We start from the raw sequence: 25,806 nt of genomic DNA on the forward strand, positions 1-25,806 counted from the left end.
TTCTCGCGGTGGGCTTCCTCGTCACCTCTGTTCGACGCGCGCCGCCTTTTGTGCCAGGCGTAGATAATGGGGTCGCGACTTCTTCTTCTGGGGCGTATCCGCCCCCCAGTGCTCTCCGACTCGTACTGGGGGCTCGGCGTGCGTCTCGAGCGGCTCCTCGAACGGGAACGGGTGGGACTCCGTTCCGGGGAGCGTTGTTCGTGCTCTCTTTCGGCTAGCCGGCGCTCTAAGTCCTGCATTCTATGGCGTAGTTCCTGCATTATCCTGGCGTGGTTATCACCCGTCCCCCCGAAGGGGCGTCTTTCGTGAGTCTGCGTTGCATCCCTCGGGGGCGACCGTTGCTGTTGCCGGAATTCCGTCGCGACGGCGCCTCCCCCGAGCACGGGAGGCGCTACCTCGGAACCTGTCCCAGTCTGGACCAGCACGAAATCCATGGACGGTCCCCACAGACGGCGCCAATGTTCGGTAGGTCAGGTACCGGACGGTTCGGGTTATGACCCTGGGTTTACGCTTGGGATGGTGGAGAGGCTCGTCTGGTCGTTGTTTCCTGGTCCCGGGTATGCGAGGTTCCGAGCACTTCGTATGTAGAGGGGGGGTGCCACCTGCAAAGACACTCCGACGCTCTTGTCAGAATATGTGCAGGCGGAGAGAAAATGGTGTGTGAATGTCACGTACCTTGGGGGGAGAGCCAGTCTCCCCTTATATACATGTCAGTAGTGGGCCCTTCCAGTGGGCAGGCCCACACTCTCAAAGGTGTTGTCCCACGGCTGTGTGCAAGCCGTACGGGACGCGTGTCTGGGTCGGGTGGAGGGCACACCATTGGGCCGGCGAGAACTCGGGTCGGGTTGACCCGTGTGAGTTTTGGGCCAGGCCGTAACAAATTCTTAATTTTTTTTAAATGTGTGTACTCTTTTTTATGTTGAGGATATTTTTTTATAGAGTTTGAAAGCTTGTATTAAATGAAATAAGATGCATTTAAATAATTAAAGTTTTTAAGATAGAATTACTTTATATTCTATTTTCTGTAAAGTAAGATGCTGAATGTCTGTAACACTCCACTTTTTATAATCTATTTTATTTTTCAAACGTACATAAATACTTACATCTTAGATATCATTAAAAAGTAAATATTTTAGACTTTAATTTAGTCGCTTGGATCATCAATTTTGGACTTATTTCAAGGAAAAAACAGATCATACAAAAGATGCCATAGCTCTAGATTAGCATAATTATTGTTTCAGTGAATGATGGGGAGCATGTTTGCATGGAAATAAGTAAGGCCATGATAATGAATCTTAACGACGAATACCTCGCTATGAATAATCTTACTTTTTAAGGTTGAGTTCGATACACTGTAGGATATATTATATATGAAAATCCAATAATCAATATTAATATGATTTTGATTCGATATTCTAGATGCTTTTAATTTGTTTTCAGAATCTTTCAGGAGCAACTCGCCTTGCTTATATGACTAACTACTTATTAATTGAAATAACAATCACAAATTTACAGTTAGTGACACAGCATTAACAGCTACAACCTTATACATATGGACTCCATATGAGTCTTAATGAATACAAAGATATAGTTGGCTGAGCTAGATTTTGCAATATTCTGTGACAATTTTCACAGTGAATTGCTGCATTTTCGGTTTGTTATCTCATCCAACAAACAATTAACGGTGTTCTTCAATGCCTATTGCAGGCGCAGCTGGTTCTATTGATGGCCTAACCAAACAAAATATAGCTAGCATTCTGCATACGGCCTTTTGGGTTTAAGTAATTCCAGTTAAACGAAGCCCACACTGCAATTATGAATGTAGTTACTTGAACTGTTGTGTATAAAGCATTATTCATTTGAATTTTTTTTTTGAATTAGAGTCTACAATAGTACAGTTGAAATTAAAGAAGAGGAAGCATGTGTTAAGCTATATATATATATATATGAGGTTCATTTGAATAAGGGAAGACAATAACAATAACAATAACAATACCTTTTGGTGTTCTTTATTGGAGGAAGGGGTATGGAAGGGAGGGAGTTAAGCATGTACAGGTATGGAGGAACTCATGGAGACGCAGCCTTTTAAGCGTTCAATGAGGTTTCTGCTGACAAGTCTTGAATGATGAGTTAGGGGAAGTCCCTCCTTCACACATTCATCGTACTTCTCAAGAGTGGTCACTATGTCACTGAAGTCCGGCCTCTTCGATGGGTTCGCCGCCCAGCAACGCTTTATGAGGTGTGCTAGTGCTGGCTGGCAACTCGCCGGCAGTGGTGGCCTCTCATTCTGCTCCAAACACAATTTGCAATTAGGCCTTCCTTTATTATTAAGTAGTGAGGTGCATAAAGATTTTGCAATAATGTACAAGAGCAACAGCACAACAGAACACTTGCTAGGCCCTTTCAGTGAAGCTAGTTGAGTTCACTCCATGTGGTGGATATCATTTTATACATGCATTAATTCAATTTAATACCTATTCTAGGGTCCTTAAATTACTCCATATTTCTATGTCTGGAGTGTTAGCTACTGTGCTATGTAATAACTGATCACAAGTGACATGAGGAGTGCATTGTAATTAAGAAGTTCTTTTCTATGATATGACTAATTAAACTATGATAGAAGTACTGAAATGATTCTGAAATATATATATTACCAAATTAGCATTAAGAATTTTCTGTCATCCTTAACCTGCTTCTGTCTAATACTGACAACAATCAGCAACATGTTGATATGCTAAAAAGGAAAAATAGAAGAACATTAAAACTCCATAATCATTGTATAGCTAGGACATGAGCTTTCCTAAGCAAAACAGGCAATGCTAATATTCTGTGGCCAACTTAACCATAATAATTCAAGTAGGAACTAATATTCTAAATTCTAAGCAGGGAAATGAAGCATGTAACATAAATTTAGATGTAGAGGTGTGACCTTCTCAGCAACAGCAAAAGCAGCTTGGACAGGGGTCATTCCTTGGAAGGGAAGTAAAGCAGTTGTGAGTTCCCAAAGCACAATACCAAAACTATACACATCAACTTTGCGAGTGTAAGGTTTCTCCTTAATCATCTCTGGCGCCATCCAACGATACGTTCCCATGTTTCCTTTGGTCTCGCGACACCTTGTTTCGAGACAAGATGTGCCGAAATCTGCCACCTTAACCCTCATCTCATCATTGAGAAGAAGGTTATTTGACTTGAGATCTCTGTGGATGACGCCTTGCGAGTGAAGGTACTCCATACCCCTAGATATGTCAAGAGCTAACCTTAGTATTGTTTCAATTGAAAGAGAGTATGGCTCTTTCTTGTTCAGATACATCCTCAGAGTTCCTTGTGACATGTATTCTGTTATGATACAGTACACTGGCGGTTTTTTACAAGCTGCAATAAACTGTAAAATTAAAAGAGTCATTTCAAAGAAGAAATTAAACTTATACCTCTAACTTGAATATGATCAAGTACAATAGATAGTTCACAATGCATAAATGTATACTTGAATTTTGAACTCTCAAACAGGATAATTTCCAAAATCAAACACACAATGGGACAGAAAACAAGATGAAAAAGTAGAATCTGTCTCCTATATTTCTATCTTAAGACAATTACCAAACTGGCATGAAGCTAAATAAACAAAAACAGCATAAGGACAAGAAGTTGAATATACATAAACACCCTTGGAATTACCTGAACTATGTTCGGATGAAAGAGACGTGAAAGCAAAGCAACTTCAGATTTGAACTGCTGCTCAAGCAAGGATCTTCTCTCCTCGTCCTGTGTCGGGATCCTCACCATTTTCACAGCTACGGCTCTCTGCTTGTAAATTCCACGGTAGATTCTACTGTGAGCTCCAGATGCAAACTTGTTCCCTATGAAAAGCTGTGACAAATCTGCAGTCCACTCCTCCTGATCCTCCTTAGAAGCTTCCCATGTCTCCACATTCTCAGAGTCCAATATCATGGACCATGATTCCAAGCTGTCAAATCTCTTTCTCTCCATGTTCTCTAAGTCAGAATTCATCCTTTTCTTGGAAGACGATGAAGGAGGAAGCTCCGGTAAAGGCTTACTCTTCGACCTTCGCATGCGAAGCCCATGGAAGCATGAGCCAGCCATTGAAGAAGCTCTTGTGAATTGCATGCTTTATTTATTTCAAGTTATGGTTTTGTATGTCTGTGATGCTTGTCAGAAAAGACAGTCAAATGGAACAGCTTTCCTTCTGAACGTGTGAACCGATTTCAGGAAGTGCATGAAGCCATAAACGGATTCCGAAACACGGGCTCCAACAACAAAGAACGAAAAGCATGCATCAAAATGATTCATTTACGTCTTGAGAGAAGACCCTTCTGGATTTTAACAAGAGAACAGAAAGGTGTGGTATGGAACAAGGCCACTTTTTCATGTCAAGCTTTTCTCACACTTTTCAAGAACAAGAACTCTTACTATCACACATAACCAGAGACACAAACAATAAGGGATGCTGGGGTTTCATTGTTTAACAAGAATTGGAAGCAAATGCATGGAAGTTTCATGAAAATGAAATTCTGGAAGAGAAAGAAAGAGGAAGAAGAAGAAGAAGAAGCAGTTTTTTCTTTCACGGTTTCTACAAATAGGATGGATCAGGAATCAGGAGGATTAGGTCGTTTAGCAGCATAAAGAAGAACTGATTCAGGGGTGTCTCGTGAGTTCTTGGTTCAAAAGAGAGCCTTTATTTTTAGTTTGTGTTATGGGTTACTTTGTTTCCTTTTATTGCATGCATCATCATCATTCATCATTTATCAATGAATGTAATGTTTATATAAGTGGCCACAGTGCAAAGTCTGATTAGATTTGAGGCTTGAGTTCAGCTTAGCCAACAATTTGCACTTTGCAGTCTTCTCAGACTTTGGGATATATCCTTTAACTGTAGCAAGCACCAACTTTCTTGGGTTGGGACCCAAAAAGTCCTAGAATACATGTGGCACAAAAAGTAATGCACTTGACAAGTGCCAAGTCATGAACCGTTTGATCCAGTTGCAAGTTATTACTATCTTCCCTTCTTCATAGAAATATATGAAGCTTTTTTCTTTTGGTTAGGTACTTAAATGGTACAAAGTATAGTACCTTACTGATGGATTTGGATGAACTATTTTCGCATTTTGGCTTCTAATTCCTATTCTCCTCCTTGAAGATTTTTATTATTTTGGGTTTCTCCTTTATTCCATCATTGAAATAATCAATAGAGCACTAACTAAAAGATAACAACGTGATAAGAGGGGTAACATTCTGTTTTTGGAAGAAGCATTTCAATTGCGGGTCATCGAAGCTTAATCTCCAAGCAATGGTTTGCAATTTTGCAAAGCAAAGATTCTAAGCACAGAATCAGGCCCATTTATGATAAATTCAAAGGTGTGGATTCTGATTAAAGGCTAATGCTTTGAGAAATGAAATTATGAAATAGACTTATGAAAAATAGAACCAAAAACTATTGTACCTTGTAATAAACCATCAATGGTACCATAATATTTCAATGTTGGGTTGTCTAAAAAACTTCAAAACCATTATTTAGGTAAAAACTTCTGTCCAAACTCCAAAGGCCAAACTATGTTCAAAGTTCATTTGAACATCTACCAGCTAAATGTTCTGTAAATTTATGCTTTCAATTACATTATTCATAAAAAGAGATCCGTGTGTATTCATCAAAAAACACTTCCGTCTTGCACTAAACTCTTGTTTAATTAAGATTCTAAGGAAAGCACTTTTTGTGAAGCAAAATTCGTAAAGAAAGATATTTTATGCTTTTTCTGTATGCTCTCAAACTTATTGTTCTTTTTGGTTGGTTTGTTTAGCTGCTGAGGCCCGAGTCTGGTAAATGGCCTTTGCAAAACAAAAGGAGTTGCTAAAGCTAAAACAAAAACTAAAATACTGCATCAGTTTAGCTTGTTTTTCACATTCGCAAATCGCAATACAAACTAACAAATTTCTAGGCTCACTTTCTAGTTAAGCTTTTCATAGACTAACTGAAAAGAAAACCTTTCAAAACCACTTAATATTAAGATAAACTGTTCTTTTTTTTCGCATCTAATTATTATACGTCATGCATACATCAAATAACACTTTTTAAACATGCAAAGAACAACTTGAATACTTTTCCCCCCCTTGGGTACAGAACTATATCCAACAGCAGAAACATACTATAAGAACTAAGAAGGAAACGTAAGCTACAGCCTCGATGGCATTCCCCCAGCAATGGCTAGAGTTTCCCGTCGTATAAGCATCATCATCTGATGCCAGAAAAGCTGCACCGGCAGCCATGTGCTCCGTTGTACCAAGCCTTCCAAGTAATGTCTTTTCTTCAAGCTGTAGCCTCTGCAGTAGCACACAAAGATATAGTGTGGAAGGAGATTTGAGACAAGAAAAGCATATTTAAGTCAAAAGATTACTCACAGTAGCTTCATTACTAGTAATAAACAAGGGAAAATTTGTTAGCACAAAACAGGGAGCAATACAGTTAACACGAGTGTTTGGGACCATCTCAGCAGCCAGAGCCTATGCAGCATATTACAAATAATTATCAGAGTAAAGAAACACGAAGATATATGCAGTTTTGTTAGTTTCAGAAGGAACACTTTGCAGGGCAAGTGAAGTACCTACTTTGGTAAGTCCAAAAAGGGCTGTTTTGGTCACTCCATACATATATACATAGAACTAGAAGCAGGCAGGTTGAGACTGGCAATAGAGGAAACAATAACGACAGAGGAACCCCTGTGCAAGTGAGGAGCTGCATCCTGCAAGAATAATAAAGGTGGTTAACACATTAATTAGAAACTTAGCTCATCAAATGGAGATGACATGACAGAAAGATATGGTTACCTTGAGAAGAAGTATAGAGGCTTTGACATTAATCTCCCAAAGCTTGTCAAAGACAGAGTCTTCGGTTTGCAAGATGGGGTCAACAGAAGGATTTGCAGCTGCGTTGGACACAATCACATCTATCTTTCCAGACTTCTGTAATGCTCAGCCGCATATTAAAACAGCATTCAAATAACTTATAAAACAAGTTCTAATAAAAGATAATAGTAATATAGAACTATTTATATGCAAGTAGATGTTCAGTTAAACAAATATTGAAATGAAGAAAAGGGTGACCTGTACAGTTTTGTGAATCAAATCCTTTCTCTGTTAACCATTGGAGACATGACAGACCAGGGCCAAAACTTCAATTCCTTTAGTCCTAAGTTTATCTGCAGTCTGCAACATTTTGCTGCAGATATAAGTAGGAGTAAATGAAATTGAGTAATCATATGAATATATTTAATTTGAGGGAAAGAGGAAAGGAAAGGAACCTGATTGCGAGAAGAGATGACTTCAGAAGCACCTTCCATGCCAAGCCTCTCAGCTATCCCAAACCCATTTCCCTAAGTCGAAGATGTAACAGTGGCCACCTTCCCCTCAAATCTTTTTTACCATTTCTCCAATCTCAAATTCAATCCAATAATAATCTCTCACAAGATCAACCAACATACTCGCCTATATAATCATTAATTCAGTATTATTATTAGTCACTTAGGGATTTTCACTACCTGCTTGTCTTCCTCACCTACTCAGTTTTTTACTTTTTGCCAAACTTTTTTGGTTTTGGAGGAAGGAAAAAAAAAAAAAAAGAAGGGGGGGGGGGTTATTTATTATTGGGGACACTTCCAGAAAACGAAAGGAAGAAAAAGACAGAAAAACCTAAGCATCCTGTTAGCGTTGCTAAAACTAAAACAAATACTAAATACTGTATAATTTAACTTGTTTTTCCCATTCGCAATACAAAATTAACACATATTTCTAGGCTCATTTTGACTAACTGAAAAGAAAACCCTAATAAACCACTTGATATCAAGAGAAGGTTTTTTTTGACATCTAATTTCTTATACATCATGCATACATGCATTTCACTACCTTGAAATTTTTGTATGATATCTATTCTAACACTCAAATTCTTATTTTCTGGGTTATCAATAAACACCCACTTTTTAAACATACAAATAACACAACCAGAATATTTATTTTCCCCTTGGGTACAGAATTATATCAAACAGCAAAAAGAAGAAAACCGTAAGCTACAGCCTCGATGGCATTCCCCCAGCAATGACTAGAGTTTCCCCTGTGATATAAGAAGCATCATCAGATGCCAAGAAAGCTGTCCCAGCCGCCATGTCTTCAGTTGTACCAAGCCTTCCAAGCAATGTCTTTGCTTCAAGCTCTTGCCTCTGCAGTAGCACACAAAGATATACACGGTGAGGAAGGAGACTCGAGGCAAAAGGTAACACATATTTGAGTCAAAAGATTACTCACAATAGCTTGATTACTGGTAATAAACGAGGCAAAATTAGTTGGCACAAAACCGGGAGCAATACAGTTTACACGAGTGTTTGGGGCCATCTCAGCAGCCAGGGCCTATGCAGCATATTACAAATAATTATCAGACTTAAAAACAAGAAGATATATGCAGTTTTGTTAGATGTTCAAGGAACACTTTGCAGGGCAAGTGAAGTACCTACTTTGGTAAGTCCAAAAAGGGCTGTTTTGGTCACTCCATACATAGACATAGAAGCAGGAGGATTGAAGCCGGCGATGGAGGAAACAATAACCACAGATGAGCCTTTGTGCAAGTGAGGAGCTGCATCCTGCAAGAACATAAAGGTTGTTAACACATCAATTAGAACATTAGCTCATAACAACAAACAATTGACAGCTTGAACTAATTTACCTTGAGAAGAAGTATAGAGGCTTTGACATTAATCTCCCAAAGCTTGTCAAGAACAGAGTCTTTGGTTTGCAAAATGGGGTCAACAGAAGGATTTGCAGCTGCGTTTGACACAATCACATCTATCTTTCCATACTTCTGTAATGTTCAACCGCATATTCAACAGCATTCAAACAAATTTTAACAAAGGATAATGCATTCGATAAAAATGAATAGAAAAGGGTGACCTGTGCGGTTTTTTGAATCAAATCCTTTCTCTGTTGATCGTTGGAGACATGGCAAACAAGGGCCAAAACTTCAATTCCTTTAGCCCTAAGTTTCTCTGCAGCCTCGTCAACATTTTGCTGCGGAAACAAGGAAATTGAGTAATGAATATAATTAATTGAAGGCAAAGAGGAAGAGAAAGGGAAAAGGACCTGCTTGCGAGAAGAGATGACGACGGAAGCACCTTCCAAGCCCAGCCTCTCAGCTATGGCGAAGCCGATTCCCTGAGTCGAAGCCGTAACGATGGCCACCTTCCCCTTAAACCTCTTTTCCATTTCTGCGATCACAAATTCAATCCAATACCAATCTCACAATAATAATCACCAATAAATCATTATTATTTATTATTATTATCAGTTCGGGGTTTTCAACGCCTTTTTGTCTTTACTCTACTTATCATTACAATGCCCATCTTTCTTACCAAGTAATTTCTTTTTCTTGGACGGCTTTTTAATTATTTGGGAACTTTTATTGTTTAATAAAGTAAATTAGAGGTGGATAGACATTTTTAATCCTCAAAAACTTTGGCCTCTAGAAAAAATTATTTGTTCAGCATTAACTTTAGAAACGGAGCTTAGAATATTTTTGAATTACAATGTATATTTCTTTTTTCTATTTTAAATGGTTTTTAGAAGAGTAAAGTGTTGTTTTTGTCCCCAACGTTTGGAGTAAATCCTATAATTGTCCCTAACGTTTCATTCGTCCTATTTTTGTCCCCAACATTCCTAAATTGATTCAATGTTACCCCACCGTTAATTCCACTCACGGAACAGTAACGGAGATGCCTACGTGGACGCGAGGCGTTAGTAACCCCAAACGTGTGTATTGACTAGGGGTTCACTTCGCGCTAGGGGTGCACAGACCCGGCCCGGCCCGAAGGTCCGGTCCGGTCCCGAACACTTTAGGGACTAATTTGGTGTGATTTCATCGGGTTTAGGGCCGGGTAAGGGTCTCAAAAATAGACCCGGTCATTATTTCGGGTCGGATCCGGGCCATAGCTCGGGCCACCCGAAGTCGGCCCGGTGGTCCGGTCATCATACACAATTAATATTTTGTGTTATTAGTGATGGATCATAACTATTCTTATGTGGAATTTAAGTATTGTAAACCTTAATATTTTGTTTTATTAGTCATTATAAGATTATAAGTTAATGTTTTATGTTTATAATGCATAAGACTTTAGACTAATGCATAATATTGTGTTATTTGTATTGATTTAAATATTTGGTATTATTAGACAATATTAGTATTGATTGTGGTTTTGCTTTAGTATTGATTGTGGTTATGCTTTAATTTTAAAGAAGGGTTGGTTTTTGTTATATTTTTTTAAGTGAATTTTACCATGTTAAATAATAGTTGGAGTCTTGAAAATTTGGATATTTTTATATGCTAGCTTACAAGAAGGCATCAACGTAATGTAATGTTAACCGCCCGGTTTTCACCCGGTATAATTGTGGCCCGAAAGTGTATTGGTTTCATCGGGTCTAGGGTCGGGTTCGGGTCTAATAAATAGACTCGATGTATATTTCGGGTCGAGTCTGGGTCACATCAAACCCGGCTTCACCCGGCCCATGTGCACCCCTACTTCGCGCGTAATGTTTTCTTTGACCATACGAAACGCTTGCAGTTTAAGGAAAACGAAACACTTTACATTCCACCCACACCTCCTGAACCCTACTGATTATTGCTCCTCTGTTCTTCGCGCTCGATTAGGAAGGAAGAAGACATATTGAAGCGAGTTGGTGGTTGTGTGCTACCTACACACGAGAGCGTTGTCTCGTGTTGGTGGTTCTGAAAACTTCGAAACGGCACAGAGCGAAAAGGTATGTGCAATGTATGTTTGATTTTCGTTTGGCCTGAATAGTTCATGCAAGTGAAAATGTTAATGCATAGGGTTTCTGAGATTGCAATGTTATTGCTCTTAGGGTTTGGGGTTGTTGATGTTAGTAGAGTCTTTTGAACCTGTGTTTCTGCACATTGATTACCGTTGTTTTATGGTTTGTGTCATAGGAACAGAAGCGGAAGAGATGAGTCATTTTAGTGTTAAAATTTATCACCAGGGGATGTTTCGGCTTCAAGGAGGTACTGTTAGGTATTTGGGTGGGGAGACGTCCATCGTAGACTACTGTGATGAGGATGAATGGAGTTTGATTGAGGTGTATGAAATAGTGAGTAGACAGGGGTATTTGAAGAAGGATATTGCTGCGATGTGGTATAAAGCTGAGAATGCTGGGTTAGAGGACGGTTTGACCATGCTTAAAACCGACAAAGATGCAATGGATATGGCAAGAATTGGAGTAAAGGATGACATGGTTGAGGTGTATGTTGTGCACAAGACAAGTGAGGTGGGAGAAGTTGTGCAACCTGGGCAACTTACTGCTCCTGCTGAAGAAGGTGATCAAGCTGGGCCTGGCCCAATTGTTGTGTATGATGGCCCTGGTGTTGGGTCAAAGGCAGCTACTGATGGGCCAACTGATGGGCCTACTGATGGGGCTAATGATGGGCCTACTGAAGTGGAAGAGGTTGGGTCTATGAGTGAGGGATCCTGTGAGGTTGTAAAGAGTGATGATGCTGTTGAAGAAGATGAAGAGGGGAGTGAGACATCTGAAGATGATGACTATGAACCCAGGGGGAGTGAAAGCTCATGGACTTCTGATTCGATTGCTGGGAATGCATCAACTCACAGCCTTGGTAGTCTTGATTTTGGTGACAGTGATGATGAGAGGGAGGGAGCTGAAGGCTTAGTTGATGTGAACATCACAGAAGAGGGGGAAAAAGAGTCTGCACCCAATCAGTCTCATGGTCAATCATCACAGCAAGCTGCACAAAATCTTGGTAAGGAAAAAGTTGTAGGGGATTTTGGTGATGAGGATACAGGTTATAACAGTGAGGAGTTCCTGGATACTCCATTCAGTGATGATGAGGATGACCCGGGAAAGAGGTATCCCATACACAGGCCGTTGAAGAACATGAGTGAATACACTTGGGAGGTGGGAACTTTGTATGTGTCAAGGGAGGAGTTCAAAGACTGTGCCACTGCATATGCTGTCAGCAGTGGCAGGGGTTTGAGATTCACAAAGGTGGATCTGAAGAGGGTTAAGGTGGAATGTGTGGAGGGATGTGATTGGTATGCATACTGTGGAAAGATGAAGCATGAGCGTAGTTGGCAGTTGAAGAGCTGCAACAACAAGCACAATTGCTCTAGGGAGCTGAAGATTGGAATCATGCATGCAAGGTGGTTGAGTAAGGTTTTCTTGAACAAAATTGCTGAGAACCCAAAGATTAAGTTAACCACACTAATGAGAAAAGCATACACAAAATGGAATGTGGAGTTGACCAAATCTAAGGCCTCTAGAGTTAGACAGTTTGCTCTGGATGAGTTGCAGGGGACATATGTGGAGCAGTACAGAAGATTGTATGACTACTGTCATGAGTTGCTGAGGACCAACCCTGGGTCATCAGTGCATCTGAAGGTTCAGAGGCCTCCTGAATTTGCTACTGAAAGACCAGTGTCAGGGGTAGATTTAAGGCCCAGGTTTGAGAGGATATATGTGATGTTGGATGCTTGTAGGAGGAGTTTTATGGCTTGTAGGCCAATAATTGGGTTGGACGGCTGTTTTCTGAAAACACCTTATGGAGGTTGGTTACTGACTGCTATGGGTTGGGATCCAAACGATCAAATCCTGCCAATAGCATATGCAGTTGTGGAAGCTGAAACAAAGGACTCCTGGACATGGTTCCTCCAGCACCTGTGTGATGACCTAGGAGTAGACAAAATCAGGACCTGCACCTTCATGTCTGACCAACAGAAGGTACATGTATTTTATTTTGTTTGATACTTAATTACAAGTGTTCTAGTTAATTACATGTGTTTTATGTTGTTTGATACTTAATTACAAGTGTTCTAGTTAGCATGTAACATTCATAAGTTTTGTCACAACTTTCCTTATACTCAAAACAGGGGTTGGTGCTAACTTTTGAGGAGCTTCTGCCTGGAGTTGACCACAGATTTTGTGTCAGACATCTGTATGCAAATTTCAAGAAGAGATATCTAGGACTCCAGTTGAAGCTAATGATGTGGAATGCTGCCAAAGCAACTTATCTTCAAGAATGGGAAAGGAGGATGAGTGAGATACAGAAGGTGGATCAGGGAGCATACAACTATCTTATGGAGATTCCAACAAAATACTGGTGTCGTCACAGGTTTGAGTGTAGACCTAAGTGTGACACTTTAGTTAACAATATGTGTGAAATTTTTAATTCTGTTCTGGTTGAGGCTAGGGAGAAGCCAATAGTGACTATGCTAGAGGATATCCGGGTTTACATCATGAAACGTTGTGCTGACAACAGGGACAGAATAGTGCCTTATAATAGAGATGTGTTGCCCAGAATTAGGATTAAGGTAGAAAAACAAGCCGAACTAAGTGGTCAATGGGTGAGTGTGTATGCTGGACGTGATAGATATGAGGTGGTTAGCATTCAGGGGGGTAAGGAAAAATTTGTGGTTGATCTTAGGCATCATGAATGCTCATGTAGGAAGTTTCAACTTTCCGGAATTCCTTGTGCACATGCCATGACATGCATAAGAAAAATGTGTTTCAATGTGGATTCATATGTTGCTGACTACTACAAAAAGGCTGCAAACATCTCTTGCTACCAGCATGTTGTCTACCCAGTTAATGGGCCAAACCTTTGGGACAGAACTCAGTTCGAGGATGTGTTGCCTCCAACTTATAGAAAACCTATTGGGAGGCCAAAGAAGAAGAGGGCAAGAGGTGCTGATGAGCAGGCTACTAGGACTGGACTGTCTCGTGAAGGACAACAGCAAAAGTGCTCTTACTGTTTGTGCTCTGGCCATAACAAAAGAAGTTGTCCAAAGAAGCACAAAGTCACACCAAATCCAACTGTAACAAATTTTAATTATGTGTTTATTCTGTTTCCTAATTGTGTATTTGGTTATTTATTCTGTTTCTATTTTGTCACCAGGTTAACAATGTTGCTACTTCTACTTCAAAGGGTAGAAAAAGGCAAGGAGTCAGAAAAAGTTCCAGATTATCTGCCAAGACAGATTCTGGTAAGGCTGCTGATAGTGGAAGTAGGAAGCAAAGGGGCAGCAACAACAAACCACCTTCACACCCAAAGAGGAAGCCACCTGTGAGCTCCCAACAATCACAAGCTGCTTCGAAAAGGGCCAAAGTGAATCATTCACAGACTGCTTCTGCACCAGCCCCAACAACTACAAGGGTACTGCCAAGCCCAGTGAAGAGGGTCACCCAATCTCAGCTCAGGTTCATGGCCAAGACACCACCAAGAGCATGGAAGAAAGTGGAATGACTTTGTTTCACTTGTTACAACTTTTGTATTTTGCCTTTTGTATCAGCCTAGGAACTATGGTTGTTGGTTTAACTGTTTTCAATTTGGTTTTGCTACTGCTACTATAGTAAAACTGTTTAGCATCTATGTTGACTTATATTTCCAGTTCTAAGACATCTACTTAGGAATGTATGTATCTTAAGTTGCTGACTATTGCCTATCTATGCCATATGGTTGATTTTAATGCTTTATGTTTGCTCTATTTCCCTGTTTCATTTAATCATTTCTGCTGACAGTTACCTCCATATTTGTACCATGAGAATGTAAACTAAACACATAAAAGTGGATAACAACAAATTTTCATTCAAAAAATTTCAATCAACAGGTTACATTACACACCAAATTACAGACAACACATTGCCAACACATTACACTAGCCACTATGTTTCTGCAGCCTTACTGCAAAAAGAACCTCCCATTTCTTGTTGATGAAAATTTTTCACACAGCAAAATTATAGCGCATGTCCATCCAACCAGACCAACTGCTACTGCCATTCTCAACATCCTCTCAACTGTTGTCACTTTACCCTTCAAGCCTGTGATTCTTCTTTTCAATCGAGGAACTTGTGGCTCTTGCTCCGACTCTGCCCACACAAAGTACCCACACTCTTCTCTAATCTAGGCAAAAACCAAAAGAAAATCCCAATCAAAAAACCAAATAACAGCCATACCCAGATGCAAAGTTTCCTACTTACCCCATAGTTAACACAGCCCCAGAACCTCCGTCCCAGATTTTCTGCCGTTGACGAAGTCGCAAGCACTGGCCTCTCCCCACAGTAACAAGTTCTTCTCCGTCGACGACCTTGGCTGCTGTTTCGACCTGAAGCAAAGCTACTACTCGGCGCCTGGGAGCCCTGCGAAGCCATGGACTCAGCAATCAACTTCAACAGAGACGGCGATGGTGAGAAGGAGAAGCTACAGGAGACGCACGATGAAATTAGGGTTTCAACATCCTTTTAAATTAAATTTCCAATTTTTTTTCCCAAATTCTCAGTAACGGTCACCAGGGACAAAGTTTGCCAGAGTGGACAAAGGGATCCACGTAGGCATCTCCGTTAGTGTTCTGTGACTGGAATTAACGGTGGGGTAACATTGCATCATTTTTGGAACGTTGGGGGCAAAAATAGGACGAATTAAACGTTAGGGACAATTATAGGACTTACCTCAAACGTTGGGGACAAAAACAACACTTTACTCTTTTTAGAATTTCCATCTATTAATACTTTCAAGATTAATTCTGATGCTAGTTATTTAATTCGGGTAATAGTGATAGTTTTGCTTGCATTAGAGATTGTAATGGGAGTTAGCAAAGGGAGTGTTTGTGAATGATTAAAAGTAATAGTATTCTTAAAAGAAAATTATTTGCTATTTAGAGAAGATATCTCTTAGCTAGGAATGTGGGTCAATGAGATGTTATTTGTGAGACGAATTATGTGGAAGTGTTTAATCTTGTTACTAATCACTAATATGGTTTTGGATTTATTGATTCGTTGGTACTCAAAATAAGAGATATCATGCATTAAAATTGGCGTGTTGACTTTCATTTGATTATGAGAAATATAAACATAGTGACAGACACTATGACAAAGATGGCGATGATATTATAATTTTATAATGTGGAGCTTCCTTCTCTTTGAGAGAAGTTTAAAAATAGTGACTATCCTCTATTTAAGCAGTTCATTTATTTTTCTTATTTTTTTATTTAGTTTATTTAAGTCAAATTTTTAATTAAGTAATCATGTGCTTTTCCTCTTATGTGCACAGGAGTAACCGCTTTTTCTTCTCTTTTTGGATACTATTTTTTTTCTTCCTCCTCTTTTATTGCTGGCGTTATTATAGTCTTTTCTTTTACAGGATTTTTTTTTTCCAATATCGTTATCGTTGTCATTGTGGTCTTCTTTTTTCACTTCTTTCTTCAACGTTTTTATCATTATTTTTGCTGCCGTCGTCATCGCTGCGATCATTATCTTTATCTTCATCTTCTTCTTTTTCTTCATATATTTAAAAAATTAGAACACAGAAATTTTGAAGCAATCACATAAATTTTGGTATACAGCATAAAAATTGTAGTATACAGTACAAAATTTTAAAGAATCACATACTCAAAATATTGACACAAAACCAACAAAATACAAACAGCACAAAAATTTGGGTACAAATTTTTTAAGGACCACATGCCCAAAATATTAATAACCAACAAAATATATTCACAGTAAAAATTTATGTATTATGTACAAAAAAGTTTGTATTATGTACAAATATTTATGTTATACACAATTTTTTATACTATATTAATAAATTTGTGTTATAAACAAAATTTTTGTACTATAAATAAATTTTTATGCTATATCAATAAATTTGTACTCTCCAATAAAAATTTTTACTACAGAAATGCTGAAAAAAAAAAGTGATAACATATTTGTGTATTTTTTTTGGCTGTTTTATACTAACTTAATTAGATTTTGTTTAAAAAATAACTGTACATGTATCCTCACCAATATTATTAATAGATAGCTATATTTAGATTGACTTTGAAATTTGAAAATGATTCACGTAACGTGTACTATATAGTCCAAGTTTCAGTCTTACAAAAAGTGCACGTAACAGTACTTTCACACTCTTTTCTGGTATAATTTCCGAATCAGCTCTTCCCCCTTGTAAGCTCATTCTTGTTATGTATGGTACGGTGCCAGTCTGCTGACAGCAAGCGAGCTTTCTAGAATTTTACTCTCAACAAACTTTGATCATGGACATTAGTGGCTTTTAATGAATTACATTACAAAATAACTTTCCACTATAGATACAACTTGAGACATTCAAGACAAGTCAATGGATACAATTCTTTATGCAATTACATTACAAAATAACTTTCCACTATCAACTACTGATCCACTTTGAAAATATGACAAATAATCTATAAGTTAATACATAATAGTTTACATGATAATTACCTATCATGATTTGGCATTTTTCTTAAATTCTATTTGCTGACATAGCACACAAATTTCTCTAAAATAAAATTAAATGCCTTAAGCCTTAAAGATATATTATAATTCAATCATAAGGATTTCTGAATTTCTTCAATAGCTCTGGTATTTCATATCCAAGCATGTCATCTACTGCTTGAATCATTTTGGGCTTCAGTTTCTCAAATCTGTCAATGCTATAACCACTCAAAACCTCTCTAAAGTGCTCCACATTGGGAAAATCACCAGCTGGTAGATGAAACTCCCTTTGAACCTGTTTTACAAAACCAGAAATGATAAGCAATTAAGACATCTAATAGGCAATGGAGAAGGAAGTGAAGGACACCTTTCTAAATTCTTCTTCGAGATTATCGATGAGCCTTTGTTGGGTCTTAGCTTTTCCCATCATTGCAGGCATCTCCTTCTTAAGATGGCTAATTATATATGCATGCATTTTAGCAGCTCTAGCACGTTTAACAAATTCATTGATCTGCATTATTCCAAGGAAATCAGATGTTACATCTAGAAAGTAAAAGGAATTCCAAGCAAACATGAGTATAAGGTTGCAGTGATATGCTAACATCAGAATATGGGCCATACCCGACTGTCACAAGCCTTTCTTGGAATATCTACCAAATCTGCAAGGAGATCATTCTGTTCCTTCTCAAATAGTTCTTGTCCTAGCGGTCCAACAAAGCCTTCTTGTATAGGCTTATCATTAAATGAGCTGCAAAGAAAAGTAGCAGAAAATTAGAACTAAAGAATATCAACTTACTTGGGAAGGATTACATTTATGTGGTGTCAAATCAAGTACTAAAACTGGGTACATAAAATAGTTCAGCATGCTCAATCGCAAGAAGAGAGTTCAAGCACCAAAAAATAGTTAAATGGACCCTTGTAAGTTAAGCAACGGACCTTTAACTGTACTTGAAAGTAAACTTACCCAATATATACACGCACAACTTCTGGAGTATTTAGAACTTTTCCTAATGACCACATCAATGCTCCATAAACTCTCATAAGCTACAATGTTACAATATGACATGTAAATCGGCCAAAAATTGGATAACAATTATATTTATATAAGATCGTATCAAGTTTTGATATTGCCTTACTTGTTGAGTGTCAACTTGGTCTGCCTTATTCAAAACCACACGTATCTTGTCATCATGACCTCTTAGAGATGCTATTACGCGTTTAAATTCATCACTGATGTCAAGTTTATGAGGATCAAATAGAAGAAGAATCAGATCACATTTTGCAGCAAACCAAGATATAACCCCAGTAAAGTCATAACTTCTTTGAGTCCTTTGCTTTTCTCCTGAGAGGACACCAGGAGTGTCAATAAATGTTATTTCATCCAGCAACTGAAAGAGTAAATTGTATCAATGTCGGGGAGAATTAATTGACAATTAACTTTCAAATAAAACTGGATTTCAAAATATATAGAAAAGCTCACTGGATGTGGCATTTGGGAGCATTGGAACTTTGACAAGAATGAACCGCCAAAAGTTGTCAATCCACTAAAAGGCATGTTAGCATCAACAGCCACCGTATTTCCAGGAATAGTCCTCTCATCAGGTCCAGACTACAAACAAAAATATATTACAAACATTTTTGAACTTCCACAAGCACAAGTGTGCAAGAACAAATTAAAGTATAAAACGATCTTATTGCAACCTATATATATATATATATATATATATATCTATATATATATCCTGGACATGAAGAACTTCCAAAGACAATACATGAACTAAGTTTATGGTACCATGACAGCAACAAATCTGTCAGTTGTAGGCTCTGGTCCAATGTGTGCACCTGAATAAAGATTTTATACAGAATATGCGATCAACAAAGTAATGTAAGCACATCTACAATCATTAGTATGCATGAAGCAATTGATATATCATGGATGCTAGATCATCGACAACTTAACCAACCTGGATAATCACATCTTAGCAAATGTTTGATAAATGTTGTTTTTCCTGTAGAATATTGTCCAAGAAGCATGACCATTGGTCTCGCATCAAAATCACTATTTGTCTGGAAAAGATCAAATTGAAAACATTATGTTTACACCACAAAAAAAAGAAGAAAAGAAAGAAAATAAAAAGAAGAAAGAAAGAAAAGAATTGAAGACATTATCATCATATTTACATAAATGAGATGCGATGTTATAGACCGGACATTTAACAGAATTTAGCATCTTTTAATCATATAGTTGGTGTTCAAGTTGATAAACTTGAGGGTTAAGTAAACTCATAAATTTCTATTAAATTCAAAATGGAAACTGTACTCGCAGATTATAAGATCTTGCATATTATAAAGTACATTTTAAAGAAAAAGTTTTTGGTAACTAAACATAATTAAATAGTATATTTATCTAGTTATATTCAATTTAAAGTTAATCACTCCTTTGAGTGACAGAATGCAACTTTAACTAGAAACTGAATTATAACTATTTTATTTCCAATAACATATTCTAGTATTATTTTCTTTGGTGTCCACATATTCTAGTATTAATTATTAATTATAAAATTTATTTTAACTTATATTCATGTTAAATTTTAAAAATAAAAATATTGATCAATGATGAGTAATATATATTTCCTAGTTCCTTAAGAACAGAAGAATGAAAATACAAATGTCATTAGTCAACTTACTGGAGAAAAAAATTTAAATGAAATCAAATATATCAAAACAAAAATTTTCATTTTTATTGACCTACTAATATGAATTTCGTTCAAGTTATCTATTTTTTATTTTTTATTTTTTATTATTTTCTTGTCTAATGTGGTCACTTTGATAATTTTATGTTAAATCATACAATGTAGAATAAATAATTATAGGAATTTTTCTCTCTTTTTTTTAACCTCCCTAAAAAAAAGGGGATTGTATGAGAACCTTGGAGCTTCAAATCATGTAACATAAATAGGAATAAATTTTGCAAAAGTTGTTTGAGAATTTAGATTAAGTCTTTTAACATCAATTATTTGTAATTGAACTCCTAAATTCCATAGTACAATGAATTTATTCAAATTTATAGGTGCTTGTCAGAATAAGTTTCTATGAAGTTGAATTGCTTTAGTATAGTTGAATTGTAATATCGTAGATTAGGAATTAAGTGTTTGAATATTGGGAAGCTCTCTTGGAGAGGGTCGTACTGTTTAGGCGTTTAGCACTCTAGATCTCAGATATTTAGACTTTCCGACCTATCTTTTAGGAATTGAGAGTCAAATGGAAAGTTCAAGAACCCTGGCTGGTATAAATATCACTTACCAATAATGGAGATACAAAATCATTGAATTGATAAGTGACTTCCAATGGCTTTACCCTCTCGACATATAACCTCTTCAAGCCATCAATTATTGATGTAACTGCATTCAGAGGTAACTAAGAAAAGCAAATTATTGTTACAGATTTGTGGAAACAAACTTAAAAGAAAAAAAACTTCACAAAAGCACATTTATAATTTGTTTTTACATAGTACTCATAAGCCTACAAATATTGCCTTGTATCCAACAACTGACTCGCTGGGGGTAATCAATGTAAAGACTAAGACTGTATGCTTACTGTGAAATAGTATTTATGCAAGTTTATCAAGAGTTAACAAGATGAATGAATCATACTTTCTTTACTGGTGGTTTTGAAACGAATGAAATAGATGGCTGAAGTTGAGTCGCTGCATATATTCAGAACAGTACGAATTCAATTTAATCAATATTTAGTTAAATAGTACACTATCATGAATAATGAAAGAAAGAAATTAGAGTAACTATAATTTCTACCCATAAAAGTTCTGAATGCTAAAAAGGCTATCCATGAATGTATAAAACTAACTTTGTACCTACAAAAGATAGTCTTTGTATGACAAAACTACCCAAACGTTAATTTCATTCATGAGTAAATTTGTTAGCAGTTTGAATTTTCATGGGTAGAAATGTTAGTTTATACAAATTCTATATATCTAACTCTAACCATTTACATCATGTTGGCCACTTATTGTTAAACTCTGTGTTTTCTGGGGGAGAAAATAACAAGAAAAAGCATCAGTAAAAATAATATGATGTATATTACAAAGCAAAAAGTGATGAAAAGCACTACTTACTGCTACTAAAGCATCAATTCCTTCCATGACTGGAGGTTTGATATTTTCAGTGTCAACTGTGAACAATTAAAATGAAATGATGAAGATCAATTGAAAAAAGTAACTGCATTTAACACTAACACAATAAACACACTAGTCAAACGTACTCTGAGTTTTAAGGATATCCGAGTTGAGATCATATCCTGCCTGTGCCAACGCGACAAGCTGATTATTACAGAACACATCCAATTTCAGATTTCAGATCAGAGAAAGAACACAGTCAACAATAACATAAAACAGTTAACAAAGATCACAAATGGCCAACCTGCATTGCCGTAACAAACTCCGCGAAACCTAGAAATCCTTGTCTTTTATTCGCGGCAATATCCCAGACCTTCATGGAGGCAGATAAGGGGATCGGATAACATTAGCAACCACAAGAATATGAAAAGTTCAATTGAAATTCACACTTCAGAATAGCAAACACAAGTAATTTCACCATAACTTATGAAACACAGTTCTTGTAACTTAATTTAATAATTGATAGAATGTACCTGCTTGAGTTGAGGGCGGGATAAGTTGGAGAGAGCAAAGAACTTGGTAGCATCGTTGCCAGTGATACGGCCATCTCCATCTACCATGAAATTAAAGAAATGAATGAACAGGTATGTGAGTGGAAGAGAATGAAGCAGAAATCAAAGGAAGTTTGAAGCAAAACCTGAATCGGCCAAGTTGAACCATTGCTGGTAAATCTGCATCTGCTCTTTCGAACAGGAATCCATCCATTCCGACACCGTCTTCATCGGGTTTCTCTCTCTCTCTCCTCTTGTTTGGGTATTGCGGATCGGAGTTGAATTTACGGGGATTTGATCCACTGTGTTAGAGTGTGGTGAAATCAATTACTATTGCTACTGCTATAATTTTTTAAATAATTTTGAATTTCTTTGACTGGGACCCTCTCCCTCAGCGTCAGCGCCACTGACGTGCGCCGCTTTCAACGGAAAGTTCATGGTTTATCTTTGCTAATGAGTTTACTCAAATGGACTTCCTTCGGAAGTTATGAAGCATAAAGAAATAGGGATTATAATATACTTGCATAAATATTTATCTAACGGTTACAATTAGAAGTGTTTCAAAATTGATATTTAAGAATCGTTTATTAACTTCACGTGAAGTCGACTCCACCTGAGTTTTTATTTATAGTTTTAGAGAAATGCTGCTTGATCTTTAAATTTTCCGTCTTTAGTCATTTTTTAATTTAAATAATATTATTTAATTAATTTAAATATTTACTTTTATAAGAAGTTATTTATTTTTTTGAGGAGTTACTTATTTTTTAATTTTTCTCTTTTCTAAAAGCTGAATAATATACTTTTAAAAGATACCTAATTACACTGATATTTTTAATAAATTGTTTAGCAAATATATCAAGTAGATATTAGTCAAAAATGATTATATGATAATTTCGTTAAGGTGAAAATTTATGTGTAATTAATTTTATGTGAAATTATAATTGAAAATCGTTAAATAATTTGATAGATTTAACTGAATTGTCATCTAATAGCTTTTAATATCATTTAACGATTCTCAACTATTAATCTACACTTAAATTTTTACTTTTTGTTAAACATATCTTCTTATTTGTCAGCTCTTCAGAATTTATCTTATTTAATATTTATTAATTATTATAATAATTAATAAATATTAAATAAAATAAATTATAATTAATTTTGGTTAATTTTTTTTGTTATAAAGTATTTCTGTTTTATTTGAGTGATAATCATATTTAAGAAGTAAAAGATGCACATATTAAAAGAGAGAAAGAAAATTGTATATAAGAATTTTTGTGTCAAATTTTACTATTGTTAATATATTAAATAAATATAAAATCACTCATAATATAAATTCCTTCACTCCTGAATGATCATTGTGTATTTGTGTTAGTGTTGGATTTTTAGATGCTTTCAAATATTTATATAACACAATTTTATAAGGTGCGGTACTACATTAGTACATACAAGACAAATTAAATCAAGTGATATTACGTAATATTCCAAATGAATAAAAACATCTGGATGAATTCTTAGTTCTTATAGGATTCAGCAGCGCGAATGAGGAGTTCTCAGTTCTTAGTATACTTGCAGTTCCAAGATTGAGGATCTCCCTATGCGTGAGAGCTGAGAGGTGTTCCGTGTTCATTTGGTTTCGTGTGAAATTAAACAGCAACAGCACTGCTTCGTTATCTGGACGTACAGTATAGTTATTACGAACAATGAAATTAATTGCATATATATATACACACACACGTACAAACGACGATGAAATTCATGCAAATCAATCTCGCAAGTTACATAGACAGCACAAACTTCAACATTGTTACCTTAGAAAATATGGAGGAAGAACTACTGCTACATTGGTTCTGGATATTATTGTTCATTGATTGAGCATTATTATTGGGAAAGTGGTGGCGGCGTTTTGCAGTTAGCTTTTCTTGTCTGATTTTCCGAAATATAGCAGTATAACCCTGTGCTGATTTAGCATCCGTGGCATCCCAAGCTCCAAATTCTGGTACTAGTGTTCCTTCTTTGTTCTGTCCCACTCAATTAGTTAAAACTTAAAAGCAGTTTCCTTTAGTTTTCATTTAATCCACTCATCATGAATGTATTTTTACTCTGTTGATCTCAGACTATAGTCATTATTAAGAAATGTTAGGTAATAACGCCTTTTAATTGTTTTTGTCTTGCATTTAAACCAATATTAACTAATTCCGCTTGTTATTTTTTCTATGTTGCAGGAGTGTGTATCACAAAAAAATATGGTAGGAAATATATTTTCCATTTTACATTGCTGTGGATTTAAGAAATTAGTGTCTCTAATTTCTTTACATTATTTAATTCTTTTAACAAAATATCATAAATTAAACCGTCTAATTTCTATTTTTAAAAATAAAAAAAATTAACATTGAAATAGGATATTTTGATTTTTATTTAAAAAAATTTAAAATTAAAATTAAACCTTTCAATTTATAGTTTATCCTTCTTCCTCAAACAAATTGGACGATCCAATTTAATTAATTAATATCTGTACTTTTTTATATTAAAAGTATTAAACCCTAACATTTTGTTCATTACGAATCAGAGATTTAGAGATGAGAATGAGAAACTTACCGCATGCTGAAAGGGATGACCTATTGCAGTACTATCTCTGCGTTTAATTTGACGTCTTGGTGGAGAGAAGGGAGCACTATTATCATTACCTCCATGGTGCGTTCCTAAATTTAGTTTCGTCATGACAGAGTGATCAAAATTATTTATTTCACTAGCTTCTTGTGTTGTCATTCTTGTGCGGTGGTGCAATTGGTGTCTGGAACTATTGCTTCGCCCTTCCCTATGCCGCCTTCTGTTGGATCTGGAGCGATTACGAGAAGAAGCCCTCGATGCATCCACGTCATCATTATTTTTGTTAAAGACGACCTCTGAATCTTTTGCTTTTGTTATGGAATTTTGCCTGCGCGCATTATCAAAATATGCCGAGTATGGAACATTATCTGCATCCCAATTGCCAAACCTTGGGACATGCGCATGCTGGAATATATGGAGGATTAAAATCATATATTGATCGAAGCCATAAGGTTAAAAATTCTAAAGTATGAAAAAGAGCGAGTTAGAGTAGAGAATGATGAATACTCACCGTCATGTTTCTGGGATCGGGGTTGAGACAATACAAGTAGTGATTGACGAGAATTAAGAATGTGGGAGCGACCACAAATAGTGTGGACAAAATCGCAAGACAAAACCAAGACTTACAAAACAAATCACGATGTTTACTAAGTCTTTTACTATTTTATTTAGAATACAACGTACTTCTTTTACAATGTTGAATCATCATGATTCATGAGTGAGTATCATATCTTTCATGTAGAATTTCAAAGAGTGCAAATAAATTAAGATTTAAGAACAAACAAGAAGGAGTATAAAGTATAAACTATACTGCCAGATGGCAAAACCCGCTAAACGACAACACCAACTACGCAGTATACGTGTATCTGAGCAGTAAAGTGAGCTGACAAACTGAAACTTACTATAATCACTCCTCTCATCTCGTTATTTCTCGTCCGAAAAATTTTGAATCAGTCAAAATTTTTCATAATTTATTTCAGGGCAAAAAATTAGAATAAGTTGAGAACTACGTAAATAAGTCAAATTGAAATTCGTTTCAGTAATGAACCAGGACCTATATATATGTAATTCGAACCAGTTCGGTTCGAATTAGAATCCTTAGTAAATCGAACCAGTCAAGTTCAAATTAGGTTGATAAAAATTTGGTTGTAATTCGAACTAGCAAGGTTCGAACTCCTTCACCACGTAAATCGAACTAGCTCAGTTCGAATT

The 25,806-nt window shown here is 36.5% G+C and overlaps 5 protein-coding genes and 1 pseudogene across 7 annotated transcripts; 1 reads left to right on the plus strand and 5 right to left on the minus strand.

Annotated features, from left to right (window-relative positions):
• Positions 1–1,444: 1,444 nt before the first annotated feature.
• On the minus strand, positions 1,445–4,758 carry HT1 (Protein kinase superfamily protein). The gene is made up of 4 exons (XM_016340087.3): positions 3,679–4,758; positions 2,930–3,385; positions 1,997–2,287; positions 1,445–1,807 (listed from the first exon to the last, which is right to left on the minus strand). Exons 1-3 carry the CDS (start codon positions 4,126–4,128, stop codon positions 2,042–2,044), a joined length of 1,152 nt encoding a protein of 383 aa, XP_016195573.1. The 5' UTR covers positions 4,129–4,758; the 3' UTR covers positions 1,445–1,807; positions 1,997–2,041.
• A 1,243-nt stretch (positions 4,759–6,001) lies between these two features.
• On the minus strand, positions 6,002–7,709 carry LOC107613124 (tropinone reductase-like 3; annotated as a pseudogene). The gene is made up of 7 exons (XR_015902708.1): positions 7,702–7,709; positions 7,314–7,425; positions 7,117–7,231; positions 6,841–6,975; positions 6,622–6,755; positions 6,415–6,516; positions 6,002–6,336 (listed from the first exon to the last, which is right to left on the minus strand). The product of XR_015902708.1 is annotated as a tropinone reductase-like 3 (transcript).
• Positions 7,710–7,752: 43 nt separating this feature from the next.
• LOC107636575 (tropinone reductase-like 3) lies at positions 7,753–9,435 on the minus strand. Its single transcript, XM_016340077.3, has 6 exons — positions 9,139–9,435; positions 8,950–9,066; positions 8,726–8,860; positions 8,517–8,642; positions 8,311–8,412; positions 7,753–8,225 (listed from the first exon to the last, which is right to left on the minus strand). Exons 1-6 carry the CDS (start codon positions 9,259–9,261, stop codon positions 8,076–8,078), a joined length of 753 nt encoding a protein of 250 aa, XP_016195563.1. The 5' UTR covers positions 9,262–9,435; the 3' UTR covers positions 7,753–8,075.
• Positions 9,436–11,517: 2,082 nt separating this feature from the next.
• LOC148578607 (uncharacterized) lies at positions 11,518–14,320 on the plus strand. Its single transcript, XM_088503121.1, has 3 exons — positions 11,518–12,798; positions 12,948–13,892; positions 13,973–14,320. Exons 1-3 carry the CDS (start codon positions 11,518–11,520, stop codon positions 14,318–14,320), a joined length of 2,574 nt encoding a protein of 857 aa, XP_088359247.1.
• Positions 14,321–17,132: 2,812 nt separating this feature from the next.
• Positions 17,133–22,474, minus strand: LOC107636569 (EH domain-containing protein 1). 2 transcript variants are annotated; one of them, XM_016340071.3, is made up of 16 exons: positions 22,134–22,474; positions 21,970–22,049; positions 21,741–21,809; positions 21,583–21,640; positions 21,437–21,492; positions 21,307–21,349; positions 20,958–21,010; positions 20,608–20,721; positions 19,269–19,371; positions 19,097–19,146; positions 18,785–18,913; positions 18,441–18,692; positions 18,269–18,348; positions 17,926–18,052; positions 17,672–17,815; positions 17,133–17,599 (listed from the first exon to the last, which is right to left on the minus strand). In XM_016340071.3, exons 1-16 carry the CDS (start codon positions 22,216–22,218, stop codon positions 17,414–17,416), a joined length of 1,629 nt encoding a protein of 542 aa, XP_016195557.1. In that variant the 5' UTR covers positions 22,219–22,474; the 3' UTR covers positions 17,133–17,413. The 2 variants fall into 2 exon arrangements, with proteins under 2 accessions (XP_016195557.1, XP_020959490.1); XM_021103831.2 differs by lacking the exons at positions 20,958–21,010; positions 21,307–21,349 and having other exon boundaries at positions 22,134–22,411.
• Positions 22,475–23,762: 1,288 nt separating this feature from the next.
• LOC107613106 (RPM1-interacting protein 4-like) lies at positions 23,763–25,111 on the minus strand. The gene is made up of 3 exons (XM_016314966.1): positions 25,106–25,111; positions 24,583–24,999; positions 23,763–24,005 (listed from the first exon to the last, which is right to left on the minus strand). Exons 1-3 carry the CDS (start codon positions 25,109–25,111, stop codon positions 23,763–23,765), a joined length of 666 nt encoding a protein of 221 aa, XP_016170452.1.
• Between the last annotated feature and the right edge of the window lie 695 nt (positions 25,112–25,806).

Source organism: Arachis ipaensis, chromosome B1 (assembly GCF_059453495.1).
Source record: "Arachis ipaensis isolate K30076 ecotype BB chromosome B1, ASM5945349v1, whole genome shotgun sequence".
NCBI classification, from domain to species: domain Eukaryota; kingdom Viridiplantae; phylum Streptophyta; class Magnoliopsida; order Fabales; family Fabaceae; genus Arachis; species Arachis ipaensis.